At 43.0% G+C, this 23,269-nt stretch overlaps 1 protein-coding gene across 2 annotated transcripts in view; it reads right to left on the bottom strand.

Annotated features, from left to right (window-relative positions):
- LOC100120223 overlaps nt 1-23,269 on the bottom strand; it is a 121,617-nt gene that overhangs the window by 17,593 nt on the left and 80,755 nt on the right. For both annotated transcript variants that reach the window (XM_031931340.2, XM_031931339.2), the window contains exons 3-4: nt 5,638-5,951; nt 4,678-4,857 (exon numbers count right to left, since the gene is read on the bottom strand). In XM_031931340.2, the coding sequence (XP_031787200.1) occupies nt 4,678-4,857; nt 5,638-5,951 (494 nt within the window). The remainder of the gene's footprint in view (nt 1-4,677; nt 4,858-5,637; nt 5,952-23,269) is intronic.

The following is a 23,269-nucleotide window of genomic DNA, read 5'->3' as shown; positions in this document are numbered from 1 at the left end:
TTTTATATGCATAATAATGGACGCCGTCATTCAAGTTTAATGTTTAATAAGGAATCCAGAAAGAAGATTAAAGCTTTACAAAGTCATCTCGGAATCCGTAAATTTGAAATGACGCCCTCGAAAAAAACTTTGATTAAAAAATTTGAGGGAATGATTTTGCGAACGTGCTAAAATAACCCGCACCCCAAAATATGCACGAACTCCGCATATAAAAGCGGAAGGCAGCGGCAATAATAGCTTGTCTCCTCAGCAGAAAAAGCAGTTCGCGGATTCAAAATCCCAGTTTTTCTTCAGCTCCTGCTCCCGAGATTATTCCCCACTTTTTCCGCGCCACACATAGCCCCTTTGTCACTCAACCTTTAAAATCACGCGCGCACGAGGAAAGCTAAAAGCCCGTCGCTGCAGAGAAGAAAATAGAGGAAGAAGAGCAACAAACGGACGAGAGACTCGCGGGGCTTGCGGAAACAATAGAAATGAGTTTTGACCCGGGGCGCATCGGAGCAAAATCAACCACCCCCCTCCCAGCCCCGCAGCATCGGTGTCCTGGATATCTCTGTGAGATGTCGAGGTGTGGCTGGGAAAACAGAGGAGGAGGGGGCAGAGAATAGATGGGTAAGCGAGCGAAGCCAGCCGACACCACAAAACCACCTCTATATCATTCGGCGGTTTTCGCTGCGCGCCGTATACATGCATACGAATGTCCATGCATGTGTGGAGACTTGGTCGACGCGTATAAAATCTCCCGCGAATATAATATATCGTCCATCGAACGCGCACCTGTACATATAAGGAAGCGGGACGCAAAGCGCGGATTTCATACTCGCGGGTGTTCGAGCTTCGGTAAAAAAGCTCTGTTTGAACAAAGCTTCGAGCGCATTCGAATAGTTTTTTTATGCTATTATCGTCTAACAAACTTTTAAACGAAGTTTAGTACAAAAGATTTTCCCGTGAATGAAGCAGAAACAAAGTGTGTAGAAAAACGTAAAACCCAATTTCTCAAATATTATCGATCCGTCAAGCAAACAAACGAATTATCGTCGGCAAAGTGGTTTTCGCCCTGGAAGTAGTAGCGGTACCTGCATGGAAATAATGTCTTCTCTCTTTCTGCCCGCCGCGGATCAATTTATTCATGTTTTCATCGCGACTCCATCCACGCGAGGGGCAGCGCATAGGTGAGAGCATACGCCGCATGCCGGCCAGCGCGCAACTTGGTCCCTTTTGTTTACATTCACGGCCACGTGCCTGGAATACTCTCGTCATCACGAGAACGTTGGGAAATCGAATTTTCCAATATTCGTCCACCTTCTCCCTCACCCTCTTCGCTCACAGGCGCGCTGAAATCTTTTGCCACCCACTCTCCTCTCTATATCGGGCCTAGCGATGGATTGTACCGTGCGCTATTTGGCTACTGCGTCAGCTGATTTATTGCAAATTGTCGCGAACTTCATTTCTCTGATCGACTTGGAAGCTTGGTTTGGTGCTACGCGAAATAGTCTCTAATAACCGTATTAAACAAGCTCTGCAGAACGAGGTCACTGCTTAATGAAAGAGTGACCAGGACTACGTTGACTACGTTAACCTTAGTGTTTACTCTATCGCCCACGCATTGGAACTCGCATAATAGTGCCAAAATCAAACATGCATTACTCGCGTGATTACTGCAGTTTATTGAAACGCATACGTATAACCGCCGCATGCTATCACCAGTTGTTACAACAACAATCGCGCCTAATTTTGTTGGCTCAATCAAGTCGGATAATAATACCGATCGTAGTATTTACGATGAAGATTCCAAGTTGTGCGACCTCTTCCGACTACAGCGCAGTGCTTGATCGCGCGATTCCCTTCTTACATTTTGCACCGCGGCCAGAGGCATTCCCCCTTTTTGCCCGCTCAGTTGTGCTGCCGAGACCCAGAACGTACTGTCGGCCGGTTTTTGCCCCCGCCGCACTATGCCGCGATCATTGCCACACGGTGCGATAGCAAACGCCTCTAAATATCCTAGACGCACGCGAGGATCGAGCCAGCCTCGCGGCAAGAAATGAACGGCCCTCGCGAGCACAAAGCGCTGCAGCAGACTAAAGCCTTGCAGCCATCCGTGCGCGTAGTGTATGGGAGAGCGAGCTTTTGTCGCTCAGAGTGAATCTTTGATGTCGCCGCGCTCTGCGACTGACGAGGCCTCTATCGGGCTTTCATCAATCACGCCGTTTTTTTTCTGCTTCGAACGAGGTCGGCTTTGAATCCGAAGAGAGCTTGATGCATATTTCGTGGAATATTTCCTAGCGACATCAAATTCGTTAACTGATACGATGAAGTTTTATATCTGTGGGAATTTATTAATGTTTGACTAGTCTCTTAAGAGGGTGATTTAAACTCCGCGACGTTATTCATTTAGTTCGAACTTATTAATCATGCACGACCCGAAAACACATCGGCCTTTTCGAAAATTCAGCGAACACGGCATTCGCTTTGTATCGCTATCTCTCATAAAACAAAGTGGTAATAATAATATATGGTATTGATTTTGGAATTGACTTTGGATGGTACAGCGAATGGAGGACGAGAGAAAATACCGCGCACTCTTGCAACAAATTCTAGAGGGCGAATGACTCCGGTGGAAGCGGAGGCAATCAAGGCCGATTCGCCGAAACTTTGGTAATTATGTAGCAAGAGTTGTCTCTCGTCTCCCGCCGTAAGCATCAGCGATCCCGATCAAAACCACTCCTCTAAACGCGGGGTTAGTGGCAATTCCAGAAAGTCAAGTCAAAACGGCTTCTCGTCCCCTTTTTTCATTTACGCTTTCGACTTTATTTCTTCCGATCGACAGTTGCAAGCTCCAAGAGCATTGTAACTCGATTAATCACTCAAAAGCTCAGAGAAGATTTCAGCGGTGAAAACTTAATTCGTGAAAAATCTACATTTGCTCATCTCGATAATGAAACCTTCGGACAAGAGCAGCACGAGAAAAAAGTCTCGGAGAGCGGATAAAATAATTAGTGAATTAAATCTGCCGACGAGTAGCTGAATTTTGAATCTTGTTACCCCAGGTTCGCGCAAAGGGTTTTCTTTCTGTAAAATCGCTCAGCGGACCATACGAGGCGAGATGAATCAAGTCAGTGGTCGGCGGCTGGAAGAAAGGGGCTTTTTTGCCCTCGAGGCTCTCTTAAAGCGTTTTTTCCATCCGACGTCGCCGCAGCGTCGCCTCATCATTCCGGTAAATAAATATTGACGGGAGACAGGCTTCCTTCTCGAGATGCCTACGACGACGACAACGACGGCGAGAAAATTTATTTAGCCGTCGACGACGTCGCGGATCGAGGGACTAAGTAATTTGACATGGAAACCGAATTGCGAGAACCTCCCGGCGATATCTATACGTATATAGGAGCAGCGCCTGCACAAACGCGACTCCAGTAGTATAGACGATAGATGGCGAATTATGCAACACGACAATGCGGGGAGCTTCTAAACAAAAGTTATGGATTTCATTACAAATGCACAGCGTACGCAGCTAGCCTGATTTAATACTAAAATCCATTGCTCAATATTCAGAGCTTACGCGCGGGGAGGAACGTATATAAACAGGGCGTACGATGCATACTGCAGGAGCTGTTTCGCATATTTTGATATCAGCGCCGAGTGTCGCCCCAGGCTGTTGGAAATCCGCGATTCCGAGCTAGCACGTTCTTATCAGTCTGTTTGAGGGATACGACGCTACTGCTGCTACGAGCAATCGCTGTGTCTGGAAAATAGTAGTCCTTCCCGCGCGCACGCTTTTGAAATAAAAAAGGAAAACTTTCGGGGACACCTCAATTATCGTATCTGGACGAAATTGTACTTTTAAAAGTAATTACATTACTTAGAGCGCTTCCTCCACCGCCCGATTGTAAAAAGGAGAAGAGAGAGAGAGGAGCAGTCTGGGAAAAAGAGAAATGGCGAGGGGCAGAGAAAAAGTGCAGGGGCGAGAGGAGGGGCCGGGGGGATAAAGGACGACCTCCGCAGTAGCGGATTTGGGAAACTTTTCTCCAGCCGAAAGAATTTGGACTATATTCGCTGTCCGTGTGTTGCGGTGCTAGTATATTTTATTCGTGAGCGCGTGTAACTGTTGCCCAGGGTTTGGACTTTTCTTAAATCGACACCTCGGGAGCCACAGCTTTCCATTAACTTCGTTTGGTCGAAGCGGAAGCCTCTTCTTCTCTCTACTCCCCTTTTGCAACCTGACAGAGCGCCATAGGCAAACTCGCGACTAAGACAGTTCCGTCTCGGGGTCGTACACGCAATGAGTATTCATGTTGTTGCGAGTATATGTAAAATATGATGAGTTTATTACAAACGTCCGTATCGCGATATTTTTGCGAAACTGCCTCCGTATCGGCCTTATTACTGTCAGCCACAGGCCACGGTGAGTTCGATCCAAAAAGCGAGAAAACACTAACCAACTTTTAAACTTCTGGAAATCGGATTTCACGTCTCTCCCTCGACCCTATCCAAGTTTTTTTGTTTGCCAGTCCCTCGAGTGAACACAAGAGCTAAATCACAAACTTCCGACTTATTGATTCAAAAGTTGGAGCTTTTTAAAAAGAATTCGACGCGCGCGTGATTTAGCGCCGCTTGAAAAAATTCGAGCGACACGTCGTCGCCGCGGGCGGAGCGGTAATAGAGCTTAGATGTAATTACCTTGGTGAAGGTGAGCGTGGCGATGGGCGGCAGACGGGGTAGATTCGGGTAGTAGAAGCTCCCGGCGGGATGGGCGGGATAGCGCGATGTGATCCTGTAGGCGATTCCTTGGGGCTGCGTCGGCCAATTTACCGCCGTGAACGTGAAGCCGTTGTCCGTGCCGCCGTCTAGCGGATCCAGCTGCCGGAAGGGATTCGTCATTCGTTACAAGCACATACTTCTATATCCGGCTCCTACGTGAGCCAATAACTGAGTCGCGCTTTTTTTGCGCTGCCGATACCGAGAACGAGCTGTGTCGGTACATTTCGATGAGTTATATAATGGTAATTTTTTTTTAAACGTTTTATTTGAATTAACTGAATAGAGAAATCGAAGTCGCCTATTTGAATCCGACGCGATTATATTGTTAAAGCAATCGGGGCGCTCCGTATTTATATTCCGTAGCCAAGGCAGAGTACATTCGTTATCGAGTAGTTTTATTTTTGCCTGAAATTTAATTGAAGATTCCGTATAGCTTTATTTATATATGGTATTGAAAGCGTCGCGGAAATTACGCGCTGTAAAACAGGTACACAAAGATTCTATGATCAACAAAAAGGCAAGTACAGTTTGAAACAATAATCAAATCGTTCGTATTCAAAAGTTCGAGGCATTAACCTTCGCGTCGGTGAACAAAACAAAGATAAACTGGGCTATGTTGTCTCACGCGAAAGTTATTCTAATATAGAGTTTTCGGCTGATCAAGCTATTTTTCCGCTACACCCATATATTTTTCAGCTGTTCCAAAAGCAAAAGTTCAAGCTTAATGTGTACTCGAGATGATGTAACGTCGTATGGGGCAACCACTTTGGTGATTCCTTATGCAGTACCGCAGCGCGATAAAGTTCGCCGAGAACTTTTTACCGCTCTGGACGTGGATGGGCTTATCAGCGGTTACGTGAAAAAGACGGGTATACATACCTCGACGGTGACGGTGTCTACCCAGTTGCCCTCGACGCAAAGCTGGAAGGAGTCGACGCCGACGAACCAGTCGGGGCTGGGGTTGATCCTGGCGAAGACGCTGACAAGCGTGTGGTTGCCGTCGAGGAAGGCTCTGGCCGTGCTGCTGCCCTCGCCCTGGGGCACGGCCGGCCCGGTGAACGCGTGCAGCGTGTTGGGGAAGTCGGCGCCCGTGTCAAGCGCGTCCGTCCTCCCGGTCTCCACGTACTGCCGCGCGCCGGCCGATAGCCTCTGGCCCAGCCGGTAGAGCACGTAGCTGGGGTCGTGGGTTCGGCCTGCAAACATCGAAGTCTCATTATAACGCCGCCGCTGCTGCAAGCGCGATGATAAGTTTAGGGGCTTAATTGAGCGCTTAATGGGCTGCGGCTCTCGGGCACAAATTGATACGTGCAGCCGTGACGGCGTTGAAATAACTGCGTACCGAGGGAGGGCATTTTTTCTTTTGACCCCCGTTTTTATTATGCTTTATAGGAGATACGCCATACGGGCTTAATGGCCGAGAGCAGAGGCGATGAGGATGCAGCGACGGCCTCGGTGGTGAAAAAGAGGAGCAAAGCTTCCTCTCCGAGCGAGATAGTCGATTAATGCGCCCCCGCGAAATTTACGACCAATTTATGCAGAGAGCTGAGGACCAGCGAGCTCACCCCCGCACAGCTGCAAAATAATGTATGGCTCGGAGTATCCTTAAAAACCTCCCTGACGCCCTTTGACGTCGAGCGACTCGTAAATTCACCTCCGTCTAGCTGCGCCGCCGATGCCGTTGTTTCCCTCCCGCCAGACTCCGATTTCAAAGGGCCTAGTCGATCAAAGAATGCCTATTGTTCGCTCCGTCGCTCCCTCTGGGCTAGTCGAAAAGATTCGTATGTTGTACTCGACGATTCGATACCTCTGTGCGCGTCCCTTGCGCTCCATTACGACTAAATATGCGATGATAATACATGTTGACCGGCTCTTCGTTGGCATGAAACCCCTATCAGGAGCTGCGGACGCGTGTGTCTAGTTGATTCGGACACGCCCTCGTGCGGATATCTCAAATCACGTGCAAATCGTCGCAAGGCAACATTTATTCAGCGGCGATTGCAATTTAGACCATCAAAATCTTTAATGGACGCGAATTAGAATAGAACAATGGGATGGAGCATCGTCACTAAATATTAGTAATCCTGTGGCTTTAGGTATATAATCAAAATTGCTACTGCTGCTGATGCCTCCTATGCCAATGACCATCGCAACTGCATATAACACAGACTCGAAATCAGCTCTTGGGTCATAAACAAACTTAATTAACATCCATTGACGTCTTACCGAAAGACTTGCGTTTACTTTGCTGACGGGCTGCTATTGCCTCTTTTAATTTAGTTTCTTGTAAAACATAATCCATTTTATTATACGTGATTATACTTATCGATCGAGAAATTTTTCAATAATGCAATTGGAATCTTTTGTTAATGTCAAGGATAAAATTAGTGATTAAATTTTTATGGCTGTCCATAATGAGCTGTTCTCCCTGAACACTATCATAAAAATGTTAATGCACTGTAAAGTACGTTTATCACCCATGAAATTCCATTCGCTAAAAAAATGCAATCAATAAAACAATTAGAAATTAGGTTTAAGTAGTATAAGTCAAGTTTCGTCAGGCATTCGTACATACTACTTTCTGTTATCTTCGAGATTAGGAATTTGGATAGAGAGTAATAATATCGATTAAGTTACAAGGCAGGATAAAAAGTAAAGTGAATGTTTTAAAAAATCTAAGTTTTCAGTACGTTTGAAAGTTCAAGTAACGAAAATGGCGCATTGAAATTAAGTGCTCGAAGCGTGAATTTCCCAGCAATATTCTTGAGCACCTATCATTCTCTTGTCCAAAAAAAACAAGAGCATCAGAGCTAATTCAATTACAGACTCAACTCTTCCGGCCTCATTAAACCGAAATTAAGAAATGGACGCTTGAGGATCACCAACGCGCTCAAGCTCTATAATTCAAACGGGCGAGACCGGGTCATAATAGAAAATCCAAGAACTTTCAGTGAAATTGTAATCGCCGCAGAAAAGTGAAAAAAGCACAGTTTGGTCCGAAAGTTATTTAAATAATCCTCCTGAAGAGAGATTTAAATCGCGTGCAATTGTTAGGGAAGACAGGGGTGACATTTGAAATTTTAAAAAGTCGACTGCGGGGGAGTTAAAACGCGATCAATCATCCATTGCAAGGCTCGTGGGCGGCTTTTCTTCCACGACAATTAACTCGATCCGAGAAGAGAGAGAGATGTGGAGCTAGAGATAGGGAGTAATAGAAAGAGGATTCGACGAGATGCGTTTAAAGGATAGTGCTTGTCTGTCCTTTAGATAACCCATGAATTACAGTAAACTTTACCAAAACGCTCGAAATTAACAATCTAATTAAAAAAAGAGAATAACTCATCATCCGCAGCCTGTGCGTATACTAGGCAACATCGGCTTCTTTCTTATTATTTGTCGTCGACGGGCTAATTAATGGCAGTGCCACCAGCATTCTCAGCCTGTGACGTGAAATGAAGCGATAACGAGCGAAGGGAATAAGAGCTTCAAACCCTCCATAGTCGAAACTTTTTTCCGCATCTTTAGAAGACAGCGGCTAGAGGGGAAGCAAACAATCGCGCCTCCATCTTTGGGGCACACGTGCGTTTGAATTTCGCGACTATGTTTGCGAAATTGATAAATCTGCGAAGCCAGGGAATAGGGAGAATTCAAAAGGAAACTAAGAATGTTATTTAAGGTTGCGTTGCATGCAATAATATTTCTTTTTAACTATGTGGAAGATTTTCAAGTAAATTTTAGCTCTGATCTCGAGATGATGATGAAGAGTAAAGCTCAAATAGTTAAGGTAGTACTATCCAAAAGTGAATGACCGTTCAGAATTTGATAAAATTTGGTATGCTGTTAGATATTTATCCTCTCTTAAAAAAATGATGGCCTTTGTTGTGAAGCATTTAATACGTGATTCTGATTGGTTGCTGGTTGGTTGCCTAGGCAACGTGATCAGAACCGCGCTTTAAATTCATAACCCTCAAAACAGTCATAACTCATAACCCTGGTAGAAATGTTTGAGGTGTTTAAAATGAGATGTGGAAACCTTGTTAACAGATAAAATATATGTAATATAACTACCAAGAAATTTTAGTAAAAATGAATCATTACCAAGAGTGTGTAGTATTACAACATGTGTATTGAAAAGTGGCACCGTAACCCCATTTGAATTAGTAATAAAATGTGTAAATATTATTTAGATTTTTTTTGAAATGTCAGTGAGAAGTTCAATTAAAAGAATAAAGAGTTTGAAGATATACTGTGTCTCTGTGCCCAAAGTCGCCATCGGTGAGGTTTGAGAGGTGAATTTAAAGAAAAGTTCAGTATCCGAGTTTAAGTTTAAGTCTATCATTATACAATGCTCTTTGAATTGTAAAAAGGCTACTAGACAACTAAAATATGACACTGCCACTTCCTATGTTACCTAGAAATATGTAACCTAGATGATTCTGATTTAACTATTTTCGTTCATATTTTCACATCCAGGCTCATGCGAATTTTTTAATTGAGCAGGTCAAATTTTACTTATAGCCAGTTACGCAGAAACTACTATCTCTAGCACGTTGTATTTCTGGTTTCTAGCCTATTTTTACATGGAGAAAGTGATAAATGTTTTGGCTTTTTTGTCAAGGTATTAGGTAATTAGAATTTTGACTTTTAATAGTTGTGAGATGTACACTTAACCTCAAAAAAATGAGTCAAGTCAGCTTCTGTCTGAAAATTTTTATTGATAATTACGGTAAATAAAATTGTTTTATCAGAATGTTTAATCATTATTTAATGTAACTTAATTTATTCAACTTCTATTATTATGTGTATCTCGCAAATAAACAAAATATAAAAAGTGGACTTGTTTTGACTACCACAGTAAGGGTAGTACTACCTTAAGTAGGGCTTTGGTCGAACTTAAGCGGTAGAAACAATATTTGTTAATATCAACACCAGTCAAGTAAATATTTATCCAAAAGCTTGCTCTAAGAAAGTACAAATTGAATAAATAATTCGCTCACCGCTGCATGAAGCAAGAGAAAGTTAAGTACATAAAAAGTAGGACATATAGTGAGGGGACGACGATGACGATGACGAGGAAGGGAGAAAGAAGTGGAAGATCTGGCGAAGCTAGCTTTCTCCCAATCTCTCGCCAAGTAAACGCCAGAGACCAGCAAAAGGGAGTCTCACGACGAAATCGCTCGTCAAGGGAATTGCCGAGTATCACCCCTCCCGCACAATGTCTTTCGTTTCACCATCAATTTCTGGTCCCGTGATGACCTGCATATTCGTTGAATTTCAAATGTGCCTTGTGGTCTCGACAAGCTTGATCGTTTTTTCTTTAGGCCAAGGATGTCCCAGAGGAATGTATCAGCAGAAGCTACCGATTTATTTATCTCATCTTCGATTTTCCAGATTAATGGCGTTATTCCCCATCTTTCATTTTCCCGGATAGTTACAGCCGAGTTCTATTCTGGAGTAAAGCTAAAAGTTTCTCGACACCTGTGTGAATTTTCTGGAAAATTGATTTCTGGATCTGGTTATTTATGATAGGCGATTCGTTATACCGTTGACAGATTTTTTGCAGGCATATAACAATTATGCGTTCATTTTTGGATTTGATGCATCGCAAATCCATGATACATCCCGATAAATGGCTCGAAAACTTATATGATATATAACTATTACTGCGCGAGAGGATAATACACAAATATCCATTTTATTTTTCAATAAACGAATGAATCCATAAATATACAATTGAATTTTCCGTATCGACGATTTTTTTCTGTGTAAATAAGAAACTTTTCTACTCCGAACATTACAAAATAAAGAAAAGTCATTTACCGAATCATTACAGAACAATGACATGAAATTGAGCACATCAGCCTTAAAAAAATACTCCTGTCTTACAATCACGAATAGAAAAGCTTTCAAGAATCCCCCACCGCCCGAAACTTTTCTTCCCCATAGTATAAAGTAAAAAAGTATATACGACGTAAAAAATGGCACCTTCTTCCTTCCACTCTCGTTTTCCACCCCGAGAGAGGAATGAGGAACCACGGCGTCTCGACTTTCTTGTAAAACATAATCCGCGAGAGATTCAAACTCGGTGTGCCGCAAACACATACATGTATACACCTCTGGCAGCTTTTGAGAGATGGCGAGAGTGACTATGTATATTCGGTATCCGGAGAAAGAATTCCGCCGGTGTATAAGCACGATTCTCTCCTCCGCATCGAAATACCCGACTACTGGCACCGCTGATGCTCAGCTCAAAGTCTCTTTATCTTCGTCGCGGTCGACTGACGTCTGGAACAACTTTTCGACTTCTCTCGCCGGCAGAGCGTCGCCCGGCTCTCTCCAAGAGTACAGCAAATCCATGAGTATATTTTCGTTGCTTTGCCAAAATTTACAAGAAACTAGATCAATAATGCGACAATTCATCTGTAAATTGCCTCATGAATATATTCACTCCATACCACGAGCTGTTTCGGTCATAAAAATTTGAAGATCACGGCACGCGAAACTTCTAGCGACACATAAATGGAAACGCGTAAACTGAATCTAGCTGTATCATCGTCGACTAGACGCGCTGTGGGACAACGCCATGAGTGAATACACAAGGTAGGGAAACACATTTTGATAAGTAGCGCTTTTGTTGGCGTTGGTCTGCATTTAGACACGTAAGATTATTTTTGTTGCGGCTACTTTTCGGTTGTCCAGACACTATGTGTGAGTATAGGCTGGAGAGGGTGGAATTTACCGGTTATAGAACAATTTAGTTCGTGGATAGCTGAAAGTTTTTGTTGAGTTAAATCCTGTGTTTAGTTATTTCTTTAGTGTATTCTAATTAATTATTTATTTTAAACAAAACCTCACTTTACCCTTATCCTCTCCACCTGTCTAAGAAACACCCCACCACGAAACTGACATCCCACCCACTAACTGACACCCCACCATTCTAAGTGACACTCCACCCATGAAACTATCATATAAATAGCCCGTAAAGCTTTAATTCACTCAGTTTTCTTTTTACTGACTAAGTAATAACATCAGCAACAACGTTTAGTAACTGCCTCAATATGGCTGGCCGAAAAGTTGTTCTATGCGACTGCTTATTTAACGACGTAAAGCTCCCCGAATCTTCCAAACCTCGCAAGAAAAAGACTAAAAAGCAGCAGCAATCAAAACCGTTAATTCCTAAACCTTCTTCACTCCCAAAAAGTCCGAATTCCAAACCGGTTCAATCTGACAATACTGACGACACTGTTACGATAGTATTTGACACTACGACTCCCACATCCGAACTACAACATCGAGGCTACAAAAGAATTAGCCTTAAAGACCATCGCTCGCGAGTTTTCAATCTGACTAATACCAATAATTATTTAACATCCCTCTCCGAAATGGACATCATGGACCTATGCTTCCGCATGGAATTTTTAAAGCTCAACTAACACTATTTTAGATTACAATAAATCGACTTAATTGACTGAGATTTTACGATCTCAAAATGTTTAAAAATAATCTTAAAATATTGCAAATAAAAAGTTCGTACTTTTTCGTACTGAAAAAAAACCACTGCCAATGTTTCAAATGCAAAATTTAAAAATATTGTATTGATTATACAGTATATTAATGTTTTTAAAATATTTTCGATATGGAGTAGAATAAAGGAATGGAATAAATCGACAGGGAAAAATTGGCGGGAAACTAATGAGATGTAAATCATCATTACGGTAGAGTCCAAGAAAGTTTAGAATTTTTAGCCAACAACGGTTATTTTCTATATAAAAATTAATATAAATCTGTTTTCTTTTGCTATTGCTGAAAAATAAAAATAATTGTAACCATGCAATTTGTTTACCCGAAAGGATTAAAATGAAGCCGACAGAGGCAAAGAAAGGCATTTGCAGTAGACGCCTAATTAGTCGAATTATTTTCCTCATCTTCGGAGCACGGAGCTATGGCAGCGACACGTAGGCACTTCTCTTGTGTTGCCGTACGGAGCACTACTTTGGTCGGGGCGAAACTTCAGAATAAAGAAAGAAGCGGCCAAATATACCACCTTCGCCACAAATTAATGTAGCTTTCCGTACGCGTACGAGAGTTTCGGTAAACAGTTACTAGACTACAATACTCTAGCATCAAAATTTCGCAGGATAATAATAATAGTTGCTTTGTCGGGTGTAAATTAACTTTCCAGCCGCAGCACAGCTAAGAAAATTCTCTCTAAGCTAATTTGTAAAGATGCAACGCAGTGTGTGAGTGTGTTTGTGTCAAACCTTCTATGAACGATATGATTTCTGAGAGGCTGAAAGGGGATCCTCCATAATTAGTAGAACAAGACGAGTTTGATCAGACGATGCGTTCTTAATAATAAACGTTCGCTAGGTTATAATGAACTATACATATGAAAGCCAAGAAACGTCTCCGGCAGCTCCGCGATCAAACAAGATTCCGCGCTGTATTACACCAAGAGGTGGAGGCTTAAAGCGATAATTTAATGGTACCTGGATCTTTCAAAAGCAGATAACCGGAACACAGGGGGAGGCGAGGACGTGTTATGTGCGGAGACAAGAAAATAGTAATTTATTGCGACGGCTTGCCAAAATATTTTTTTAAAAGCTTGTGATTTACGATGGAGAGTCTGCTGCAGCGAGTAGATAATACAAATTTTCGAATTATCAACTCGCCGGTATTGGGGTGGACTATAGGCTTATCGTAAACCAGCGGGACGATGCAGGATCGCTTTTGCGAAATTGAGTATATAAGTTTGGAGTAATTATCCGATATCCTGCAAATATACAGAGAGAACAGGAAACACTGTTTACTTATCGTTGCAGGTGACAACCGCGCGGAAGGATCGACGATAATGCTTATAGTCGAGCAGAAGTCAATACAACATTTTTCAGCGTATTTGTTTTTATACGCAAGTTTACATCCGTTAACAGGAAACAATACCAACAATGCGCAGGATAGTGAAATCGATCGGCCAAAATCAGAAAGCCAAAACAGTACAGCCAAGCGTAATCTTTGATCTTCCAAGAGATAATACTGCAGCAGCTGGTGTATAGACCACACACAGAGCGCACCCACGTAGCAAACAACAGAGCACTAGACTATACGCAGCAGCTCATCGTCGTCCCTCGCTCTAATGCAAGTCTAAAGGCGTGTAACGGCGCGCATGCGCTCTATCTTCGTTATCGAGTGGCTGTGGGTGCTGATGAATTTCTAGTCGCCATTTCTAGTCAATCAGGTGTACGCGCGTGCATGCATATTATATTCGTCGCTGGAATACGAAGGAGAGTTTCGGTCTGCGAGTACAAGTAGAAAGACGTAGCTAAAGACAATGAGGGAAACCGTTCGTGTGATATCTGCTGCAGCGAAGTGGACAAAGAGAGTCAAGAAAGGGACCACTGGAGGTGTTGTTTAACTCTCAGCAGCTTCGGGAATAATTCGCACGAGTCGTCAGTTCAATGGAAACTGAATGGCTGAGCGTAGAGAGGAGAGAGGGACAGAGTGGACTGCTGCTTAGTAGTGCACAATTACTCTGGTGAAAAATTCTGATGAGATATTTAAAAGAATCTAATGGTAACGGCGACGTTTTCGGAATATTATACTGGAGATTCTAAAAGTGCTCATCGATAATAATACACTTTGATTCGATTCTGTCGCGAAAGAATAATTCATTGCCAGTTAATTATCGGCTGATAAATTTTTCCTTTAAACCAGAGTTAAATATCTCTTCCGTTAATGACCTCGAATGCGATGAATAAGATAATTAACCGCTATTAAATTGTGCGGTTCTACTTTGTATAGATAAGAACTGGTAACTCGCAGCTTTTGATGAATTCTTACTGTTGGTAACTGATAGTTCTTACAGTAAATTACAGTAGTAAATAAATTATTGCTCATTTATATATTCGTAGAATGGATACTCATGCATTGCTACATGCAGATTAAAAAGGCCCATGGAGTTGCGAGTCAGCTCTAACATGCTGCAACCGCATACTGAGAGAGTCAGAGTAAGGTGCGTGTGAGCATGCGCTACTCCAACTTCCAACGTAGCGTGTTTCTGGTAAAGCGCATAACCCAATTCCCCGATGTTCGAACTACTGCTACGTATTAAGCGATTTATACGTGCTATATAAACCGGAAAAATTGTGCGGTTTCTTTGACTCTCTTTACACTTCTGACGGAATTGATTAGTTGTTAGAAGATTTTTAAGGGATTACATAAGTGGTGCGTATTTAAATTATGATTCGAACGACAACCATTACACGTGCGCAACTGTTGCTGCCTGGGGGAACGAATAAGGTTAGCGCGAGCAACAGTTTTTCCTGAGCAAACTGAAAATATTTCTATGAGCCCTGACGTTTCCATTTATATAGCTGGTGCTGCGATGTGGCGGCGGCGACTTTTAGCAAGATTGGAAGTTTGACTTCCGGTACGAAACTTCCGCAAATTTAATATCCCGGGCGAACTTTGCCCCCTATATATTCGAATGAAAATAAAATAAGCTCTGCACCGACAACAAATCGAAGGCGATTCGGAGAATTTCATCAACGCAACAGCGCTACGAATATTGAAAACAACAACGATCTCTCCCTCAAAGTTTTAATTAAAAAAATAACCGATTCGGCGAAGAAACCCGCAGAATGGACTGTTTGCAAGAGGTCGGTGTCGCGCAACCGCTCGGGGGTTTAATTAGCGAAACCGTAACACATTGCTCGTCGTCGGCAATAATAAAATTTCTAATCACTCGCCCTCGTTCTTTAAGTCCAATTAACGATCGGATTGCCTTTGGGCAATTAGCGACGCGAGTTTCGAATGGAACTCGGCAAAGGCTATGTAAGCGACGATAATCGACCGCTATCGAATTTATCGGGGACAATAATTAATTCGACGTGAAGCCGCATAAATTATGAGAGAGAGAGCGTGCCTGTGTGTATGCACGAGCAAATCCCAGGGCATTAGCGACGCGCTGCAGAGCAGTTCCGATGCGAAAGGGCGGAAAGTATACGCGACAGCGTGAAAAGTGACGTAGCGTCCCTGAATCTATGGCCGTTTCTGCTGTGCAGCTGACACGGAAAAATTAATGCAGCGTTTTATAAGAAAGTCTGTTATTTATCGTTTTTCGGAAGTTTTCATTATTGTTATCGTCGAAATCGTTTTTTCCATTGTATACGCAGTAGTGGATTCCAGCTTCGATGTGCGAATCTCGTACTGCTGCGGCAGTCGTAAAAGTGCGTCGAGGACGGCAATATAGGCGCGAAAGGGGCGAGAGGTCGACGGACACGAAAAGATGCTTTCTCTCTCTCTCGGAGAGACAGAGAGCAAACAAATGCTCCTCTAACGAACTGCCCGGCAGAGCTATGCAAACGCGCGCGTATTATGGCACAATGTCTCGTGACGTTTAAATGGCCCACATTAGCCTCTCGACGGGCGCGACGTGCTCCTACCGAAATGGACGTCGAATGTTCGCTTCTCTCTCTCGTATACGGCTGGTTCTATGTAGTCCAGTTTACAGGCCGCGCGCACTAAACTCTCACTGATTTGAATTATTGCTGTGCTGCCGATGTTGCTTCGCTGGCCTCGAACACAGTATAGGCAAAACGAGCCGGTGTGCGCCGTCCTCGTCGTATATATCTTGCTGCCTCGTCAGGATTAATGCGCGTCGAATGAACATTTTTTTTATCGAGCTTTTGGAGCGTTTTCAAAAGCCATGAAAATTGAGAGCCTCCTGGGAGGGTATTATGAGGATTCATTCAGTTCTAGGAACTGAGATTAGCCGATGCGACTCATTAGTCGATTGCGGGGAAACCCGCAGTTAATTATTTATCTCGATAAATTCGTGAATTCCAAGCTAGCGGCAGCCACGGGGATATCGCGAGCTGGTGGCGGGAGGAACGAGCGAATTTCGGCGTGTACATGTACGTGTCAGAAGGTGCGTGTAATAGACAGCTTTACTTGCACGAAGGCTTTTCGGCTTAACAGCGCATAAACGCAAAGGTCCGTCTTCCTTCGCGAGTGAGCGTGAAGATCGGCTGGCGAGATTGCGAGATCTCACGCGAGAATTCGCAGCTTCTGAGATAAAGGAGGGGGGAAAAGAATAAATAATACAAGTCGTCGAGGTCGTGAATTATTTTCACACCCGTTCGTAATTTCCAGGGTGTCGTGAACTTTCGAACGGCCGCGCGGTATCCGGGCACATAGGCGAAAGTTGAGATACTGCCCTAAGAGGTTGGAAGCTTGTATTATAATTTGGCTTCATTAAGGTGAAAAACGGCTCTTAAGGGATGAAATTTCAGCCGGCCGAGATTTAGGGCAGCGTCATAATTCTAAAGCTCTCTGCCAATGCTCGCGTTGCTACAACGTATCGCGGGCATAGGGCGTAACCTTCGCAAGACATCCTTCACTTCGAGCTTTTAATCGCATGTCGCAAACAATCCATTTCGAGCCTTCTTGCAAGTGAAAAGAAAAGTTTCCCAGACAAGCGTGCGCATACGCAATGCGCGCATTCGAGAGTTGCGCGAGGGGAGTACGAGATAGTCTCGCGCGTCTTCCGCAGAACGAATCCATTTACGCGGATCCGCGGCGGCCCGCATGGGATTCATCCCTCACTCTCTCGCCCTCCTCGCGACTGGTTTGCTGCGACGCACGAGGACCATTTCCCTTTGCCCCTCCGAAGGCATTCACGCGACGTATGTACTCACGTACTCGCTGTGTACACTTTGTTCTCTCCGGCCCTTTGCCGAAAGCGGCTGGAAATTCGGCCGTAGCGAAGAATTAAATCCCCGCGAGCCCGGGAAACTCACGTAGCGCGCTAATGCCTCTGTAAATTGAGGAATTTGAAGCTACGGCGGGCGAGCGCACGCTTTTTCTCACCCCCCTCGTTGTTTTCTTTCTATTTTCTTTCCTTCTGCCGTGAGTTGCTGCCGAGCGCTTACACATAAATGTTTACGGCCGTTGTTTTTTTAGCTTTGGAGGGAAAGGATAGAAAAAAGCGTCTCCGTGATCCCGGTGATCAGGCGGGATTTATGTTAAGGCGAGGCTGGGACAATAAACGAAAAAAAAAACGCGAGCGAGCATTCATTTTTGCAGAGTTGCACACGGCTGATGCTGATTTATGTTAAGAGAGGAGACGCGCGTCACTCTGATCGATTCGCTTTTAATTCGATGCGCGCGATGCGACGTGTGATTTGTACATAGAATGCCGAGCTGATTACGCGCTTTGAATCAAACAAAGGTCTTTACGAGAATTTCGATTGCCTTTTGCGAAGATCCGAGAAAAAGAGGATTACGTACACCGACGATTCAATCAATAAATTCATTATTTATATATGAATGTATCGAGGGGAAAGTCTCTTTCCATTAAAATCCAAAACTTAGTGCACGTGTCCAGTCTTTTAAAGAACCATCGCAAATACAATTCACCTGGTCAAATAACGATGATATACAAATTTACCACAAAACAAAATAAAAGCACATTCCCAAGAAAACATTTTCATCGAGTGGCAAATACAGCGAGGAAAAAAAGGAAATTGGAGACGAAAGAGCTTCGAAGCGAAGTAGTTCGTTAGAAGGGTGCTTCGAGTCAAAAGTCAAACACACATAAGAGAGACAGAAGTCGCTTCCTTACTTCTCGCACGCGCAAAGGTGACCCTCTCGTCTACATCAGGCACGTGTACAGTGAGAGTCGTACGCACGAGGCTGCGTAGGAGAGGCTAGTAGAGAAAGGAAAAAAACCAGCAGAGGCTGGATTGAATGATGTGCTCCGGTGACGCCGGACTTTTATGGTCCGAGCTTTAGCTGCCGTGTTACGGCGAAATTGATGCTTAAACGAAGGAAATTTATAACGGGCTGCTTTAATCAATTTTTTTTCTTCTTCTCAAAGCTCGACGCTTTTACTGCAAAAAGGTCTTCAGAGAGGCTTTGCGCTTTGAAGATTACGGGTTATCATCATGTTGTGCGACTTACTGAAATAAGCTGTGTAGAGGCTTAACTATTTTACATATTTAGCGCATATGGAAATGTATATCTGGGAAGGGTTAATTCTTGATCGATGAACCAAAACGATTGCAGAATGCCCTTTTCAATTGTAAAACATACAGGAGAAATATTGGTAACTGATATTTTTCAATAAGCGTATGCAAGCTCTTTGTTCTACCCAGAAAAAAGAGCTTGACTCACTCACAAAGCCGCGACTACTACATAATATTCTGCGCGTAAAAATGCTTTTCAGCATAATAATTCGGTTTATTTTTGGCTTTTTCCGGGTTCTTGGCCTTTGCATTTACACCTGTCACACTCTGATTTATTCATCGGTCTTTTCCACAGTTTTAAACTTTCATAAAGCTTGCGAGAGACTGCGAAGAACTCGCTTGCTTATATTAACCGCTATAGTTTTTCGTTCCAGCTCATAAATTTTAAAAGGTTCTTTCACTCTTTATTAGTTCGCATTGTATTTTAGCAATAACGCGTTGCTGAACCTTTTTTCTCGCTCAACAATTGAGAGAAGTTGGACATTCACAATTGTGACTGAAAAATTCTCCACGATATCCGCCGCCACGATGAGATGTCTCGGAAAACTCTCATATCGCGATGCACGAGTTAACAAACGTGAGAGCTGTATAAAATATCCTATCCAAAATAAAACGACTGCATACTTGCACGCAATACGGAGAAATATCCGTAGCGTTTACGAGAGGCAGTAAATGAAAAAACTCGCGGGAATGAAAATGTGAATAATGAACCGCGAGACCGTGAAAAAAGCTCGCTCGTATAATAAGGAATAAGTAAGCCGGAAGAGTAGGGGCGGGTAACGAACAGAGAGCAAGAGCTCGACTATCCGCGCGAAATATGACGAGCGGATTCGCGTATTGCAGAGGGACCAAGATAGCAGGAGAGAGAGAGCCGAACGCGGAGCCGTTAATTTCGCGCGGCTGTGCAGCATGAGCACCGCATTTACGTGATATAACATAGTTAGCTACATTGGAAATTACAGCTCGTACGCGAAATTACACGGCTCGCGCCCCGACTCCGCCGCCGGATCCATTTGCGTTTCTGCGCCTGCGCACGGCCACGAAGACGACGGGCTAATTTACCCGTGTGTGTGTGAGAGACTGCGACGCAGACGCAGATATACTCGGTCTTTCGGAGGATAGAGGCAAACGACGACGGGATTAACGTACGTCTGGCCTCGATGTTTTCGCCCGAGCAGGTGGCTGTATGGATATATATATATATATATATATATATATATATATATATATATATATATATATATATACTAGTGGGGCTCCGCCCCCCTGCTCGCTTCGCTCGCCAACCCCCTATTGTAGTTTCTGTGTGATTTTATCTTCAAAATTTTATTTTCATGAACTGATAATTATGTTCTGGATGGTTGAAAATGATCGATCTTATTGTATAAGAAAACCTGTTACTGGAAGTAAAAGTATTGTTTAACATTGAACTTCTACTATTAATGGCATTTAAAATAGTTTTAGCTAGTTTTTGAAGTTTTCTGACGCTTGAAATTCATCATTTGAATTTATATATATATATTTTTTTAAAATTAATTTTAATTTTTTTTAATGTTCTTAATGTTTAAATCTTTGTGCCGCAAAAGGCATCTATAAAATGATAGACTTTTCGAGTTGCGCGCCATTGGGAGACGTGAGGTGATCCTGAAAATTAAATTATTTGGAAAACTGTCTCTTTATTCTGTCTCTCTAGTTCTGTCTGACTACTCATATTACCTGAAAATTCATCGAGGTCTTTGATCTCGCTTATCTTGTCCATTTTGTTGTTTATTCAATCAGTGAATCATCTATAATGATTATACTTTATGATGGTTCTTTGAGTTCTTTGAACTCAATTATTCCCTAACTTATTTACACGTTATTAATAATTAACTTTAATCTTATAACTTAAATAAAATTAGAGATCTTCAATATCTGGTTCTCTTGGAACTGATACTTCTTACCTTAACCTAAACCTTAATTCTATTTAATATTATCCAATTTAAATCTATTTAATCATAATATGTTATAAATTTGTATTTAATTGGACTGTTAATGCGGCCTTATTTTACTACGCAATAGCGTTGTGAAAGTATGACGGTCTCAAGCCCCATAACGCAGAGAGCAGTCATGTTATTTGGTGGGGGGGTGGTGGGGGGGCCAGGCGGGGGGGTGGTGGGGGGGCGCTGGGGGGGGGGGGGGTGGTGGGGGGGCGGTGGGGGGGTGGTGGGGGGGTTTTTGAGATTTTCGAAAATAACAGAAAAATGAAAGAATTTTACGTGTTTTGGTGGGGGGGCCAAGGTGGGGGGGTGGTGGAGGGGTGGTGGGGGGGTGGTGGGGGGGGTAGTGGGGGGTGGTGGGGGGGAGTCTTGCCAAAATGACTATATAATATAGGAAGATATATATATAGATTGCGTAGGAGAGAGATGGGGTGTACAATGGAGTTAAATGTGCCGTGCATAAGTAGGTAACGTTTCCCAACCCCGTCATTTCGGTCCCGCTTCATTCTTCCCTCATACTTGCGCAGTCGACTTTCTCTCGCTGCACGTAAGGTGGTCCGCCCCTTTGTGAAAGTGCAGACTCTTCTCTATAGTATAGTGCTCCGCAGCCCTCGACTTCAGCGACGACGAAGTCGCTATTGTCTCTTTACTTTGCGCAGTGTGCCGATGAGCTTTACGGATCAGCGTCGTTTATATAGCTTTGCGGCGCACTTGTCGATCATTCACTGATTTTGAGAGAGTTAAGACTTAACATTTGTTAATAAAAAATTATAGCAGCATTTAGAGGTCTGTTAGGTCCGGCGATGGAAAAAAAACTCAGTGTCATGTATTTTACAATTTATAACTATCAAAGTATTACTACAGATTGTTTTCCGCAAAGATTAATGAATTGCAAGCTACAAACAAACGAATAAAGTATAAATAACGCGATAAAATACCATAAATTAACCGTAGCGTGAACAAGTAATAATATTGTGTAGAGCGTTCATAATTATACACCGCAAGCTAGTAGTTATAAAATAACATAACGCCCACAAATAAGTACTTGCTTGCGTATGCTATGTTACACACATTTCATCAAAAAGATACCCAATAGGTTGTTGCATTGAACGTTAATGTAAGGAGGTAAGAATTCCCGTGAATTCCGAAGCAAATAAGCGCAATCAAATCAAAACCTCCCTTCTTATCTACATATACTTCTACTGCCCCTTGACCCTATCCCTTTTCTCACGATTAATGACAGGTCTCTGCCGTATACTCTAAGTCGACGAATAGCTTTGGAGAAAACGGAGAGTAAGAGTGAAAAGCGTGAAACGGAATAAACGAGCGAAAGGGAGAACGAGGTAAATGTGGCGAGATGAACGCGGAAGTAGGCGATGAATCAACAAGGCGCGAACGATTTTGCTTTCTCTTTCGATAATGTATGCTGTAGCTCGTGATCCTTATGCATATAGCTAGAAACAGAGGAGGATTCGCGATGGGATATGCTTTGGATACTAGTGCTGACATTCTCTGCTTGTAATATTTAGGCGCTTTACATCGAACTTTGCGTCCTAAATCATACAATGGGGCATTATGTTTAGTCAGTGGTACCTTATTATTCTGGTGGGACGGTTTTGAAATGGCAGTAGTATAGTGTACCAGAAAACTGATTGGTTGTCTTTGTAATGGCGCTAAATTTAAACATTCTGATCTTGAAATTCATCAATGTATCCAGTTCATCAAACATTTTATCAACAAGTATTGTATGCTCCCAAAACAAAAGAAAACTCTCGATTTCATAAGCAAAAATCACAGCAGCGGTGGAAATCTGGCATAAGTGACAGTATAAGCAAAGAGCTTACCACCGCCTGCGATACACCAGCGGAAAGTTCCAAATTGAAGACGCTCATTCCACGCGCTCGGCCATTTGCGAACTCGAGTTTCCGGCATTTATTTCGTGTGCAGTACTGTGCAGCTTTTTCAAAATGCGTAATTTTGCAAACTTGTGCTCTTACAATGCTACAACCCGTTGAATATTGCTCCCATTTGTCCAAGACAAAAGCACGAACAAAGGGAATGAACAGAATGGGACTAATGCAAACACCGAAAGAACGAATTGTAAAATATTGTACTGGCTGTTTTGTAAGAGCAAATTATTTCTATTGAATGTTTAACTGCTATTGTGTGTGCACATATTGCTCTTTCAATATTACTTTTTGAACACAAAGCGCCTTTATTTAGGTTGAAAAGTAGAATGTCAATGCTACATTGTAATTATTGATTCCTCATTCTAAAAACTAAATGGAAATCGTTCTATTCGTTCTCTGATCAGCTGTTTGTTTCGGTGCGCAATCCTCTGAATGCGTGAATTCCTAACCTCAAAAGGCAAAAAATCCGCCACAATACATGGCAGATAGCGCCTAAATATACCTATAGCCCAAAAAAGACATTGGATATTCAGTCAGAGTACCCTCCCTTGCTCCAAGCTTCTCGAGTTTGGACAGGTTGGCGCCTTGTATTAATAGTATG

This window comes from Nasonia vitripennis, chromosome 5 (genome assembly GCF_009193385.2).
Source record: "Nasonia vitripennis strain AsymCx chromosome 5, Nvit_psr_1.1, whole genome shotgun sequence".
In the NCBI taxonomy this organism is placed as follows: domain Eukaryota; kingdom Metazoa; phylum Arthropoda; class Insecta; order Hymenoptera; family Pteromalidae; genus Nasonia; species Nasonia vitripennis.
The sequence above is the reverse complement of the archived record's forward strand: the minus strand, read 5'-3'. Positions and strand labels throughout refer to the sequence as shown.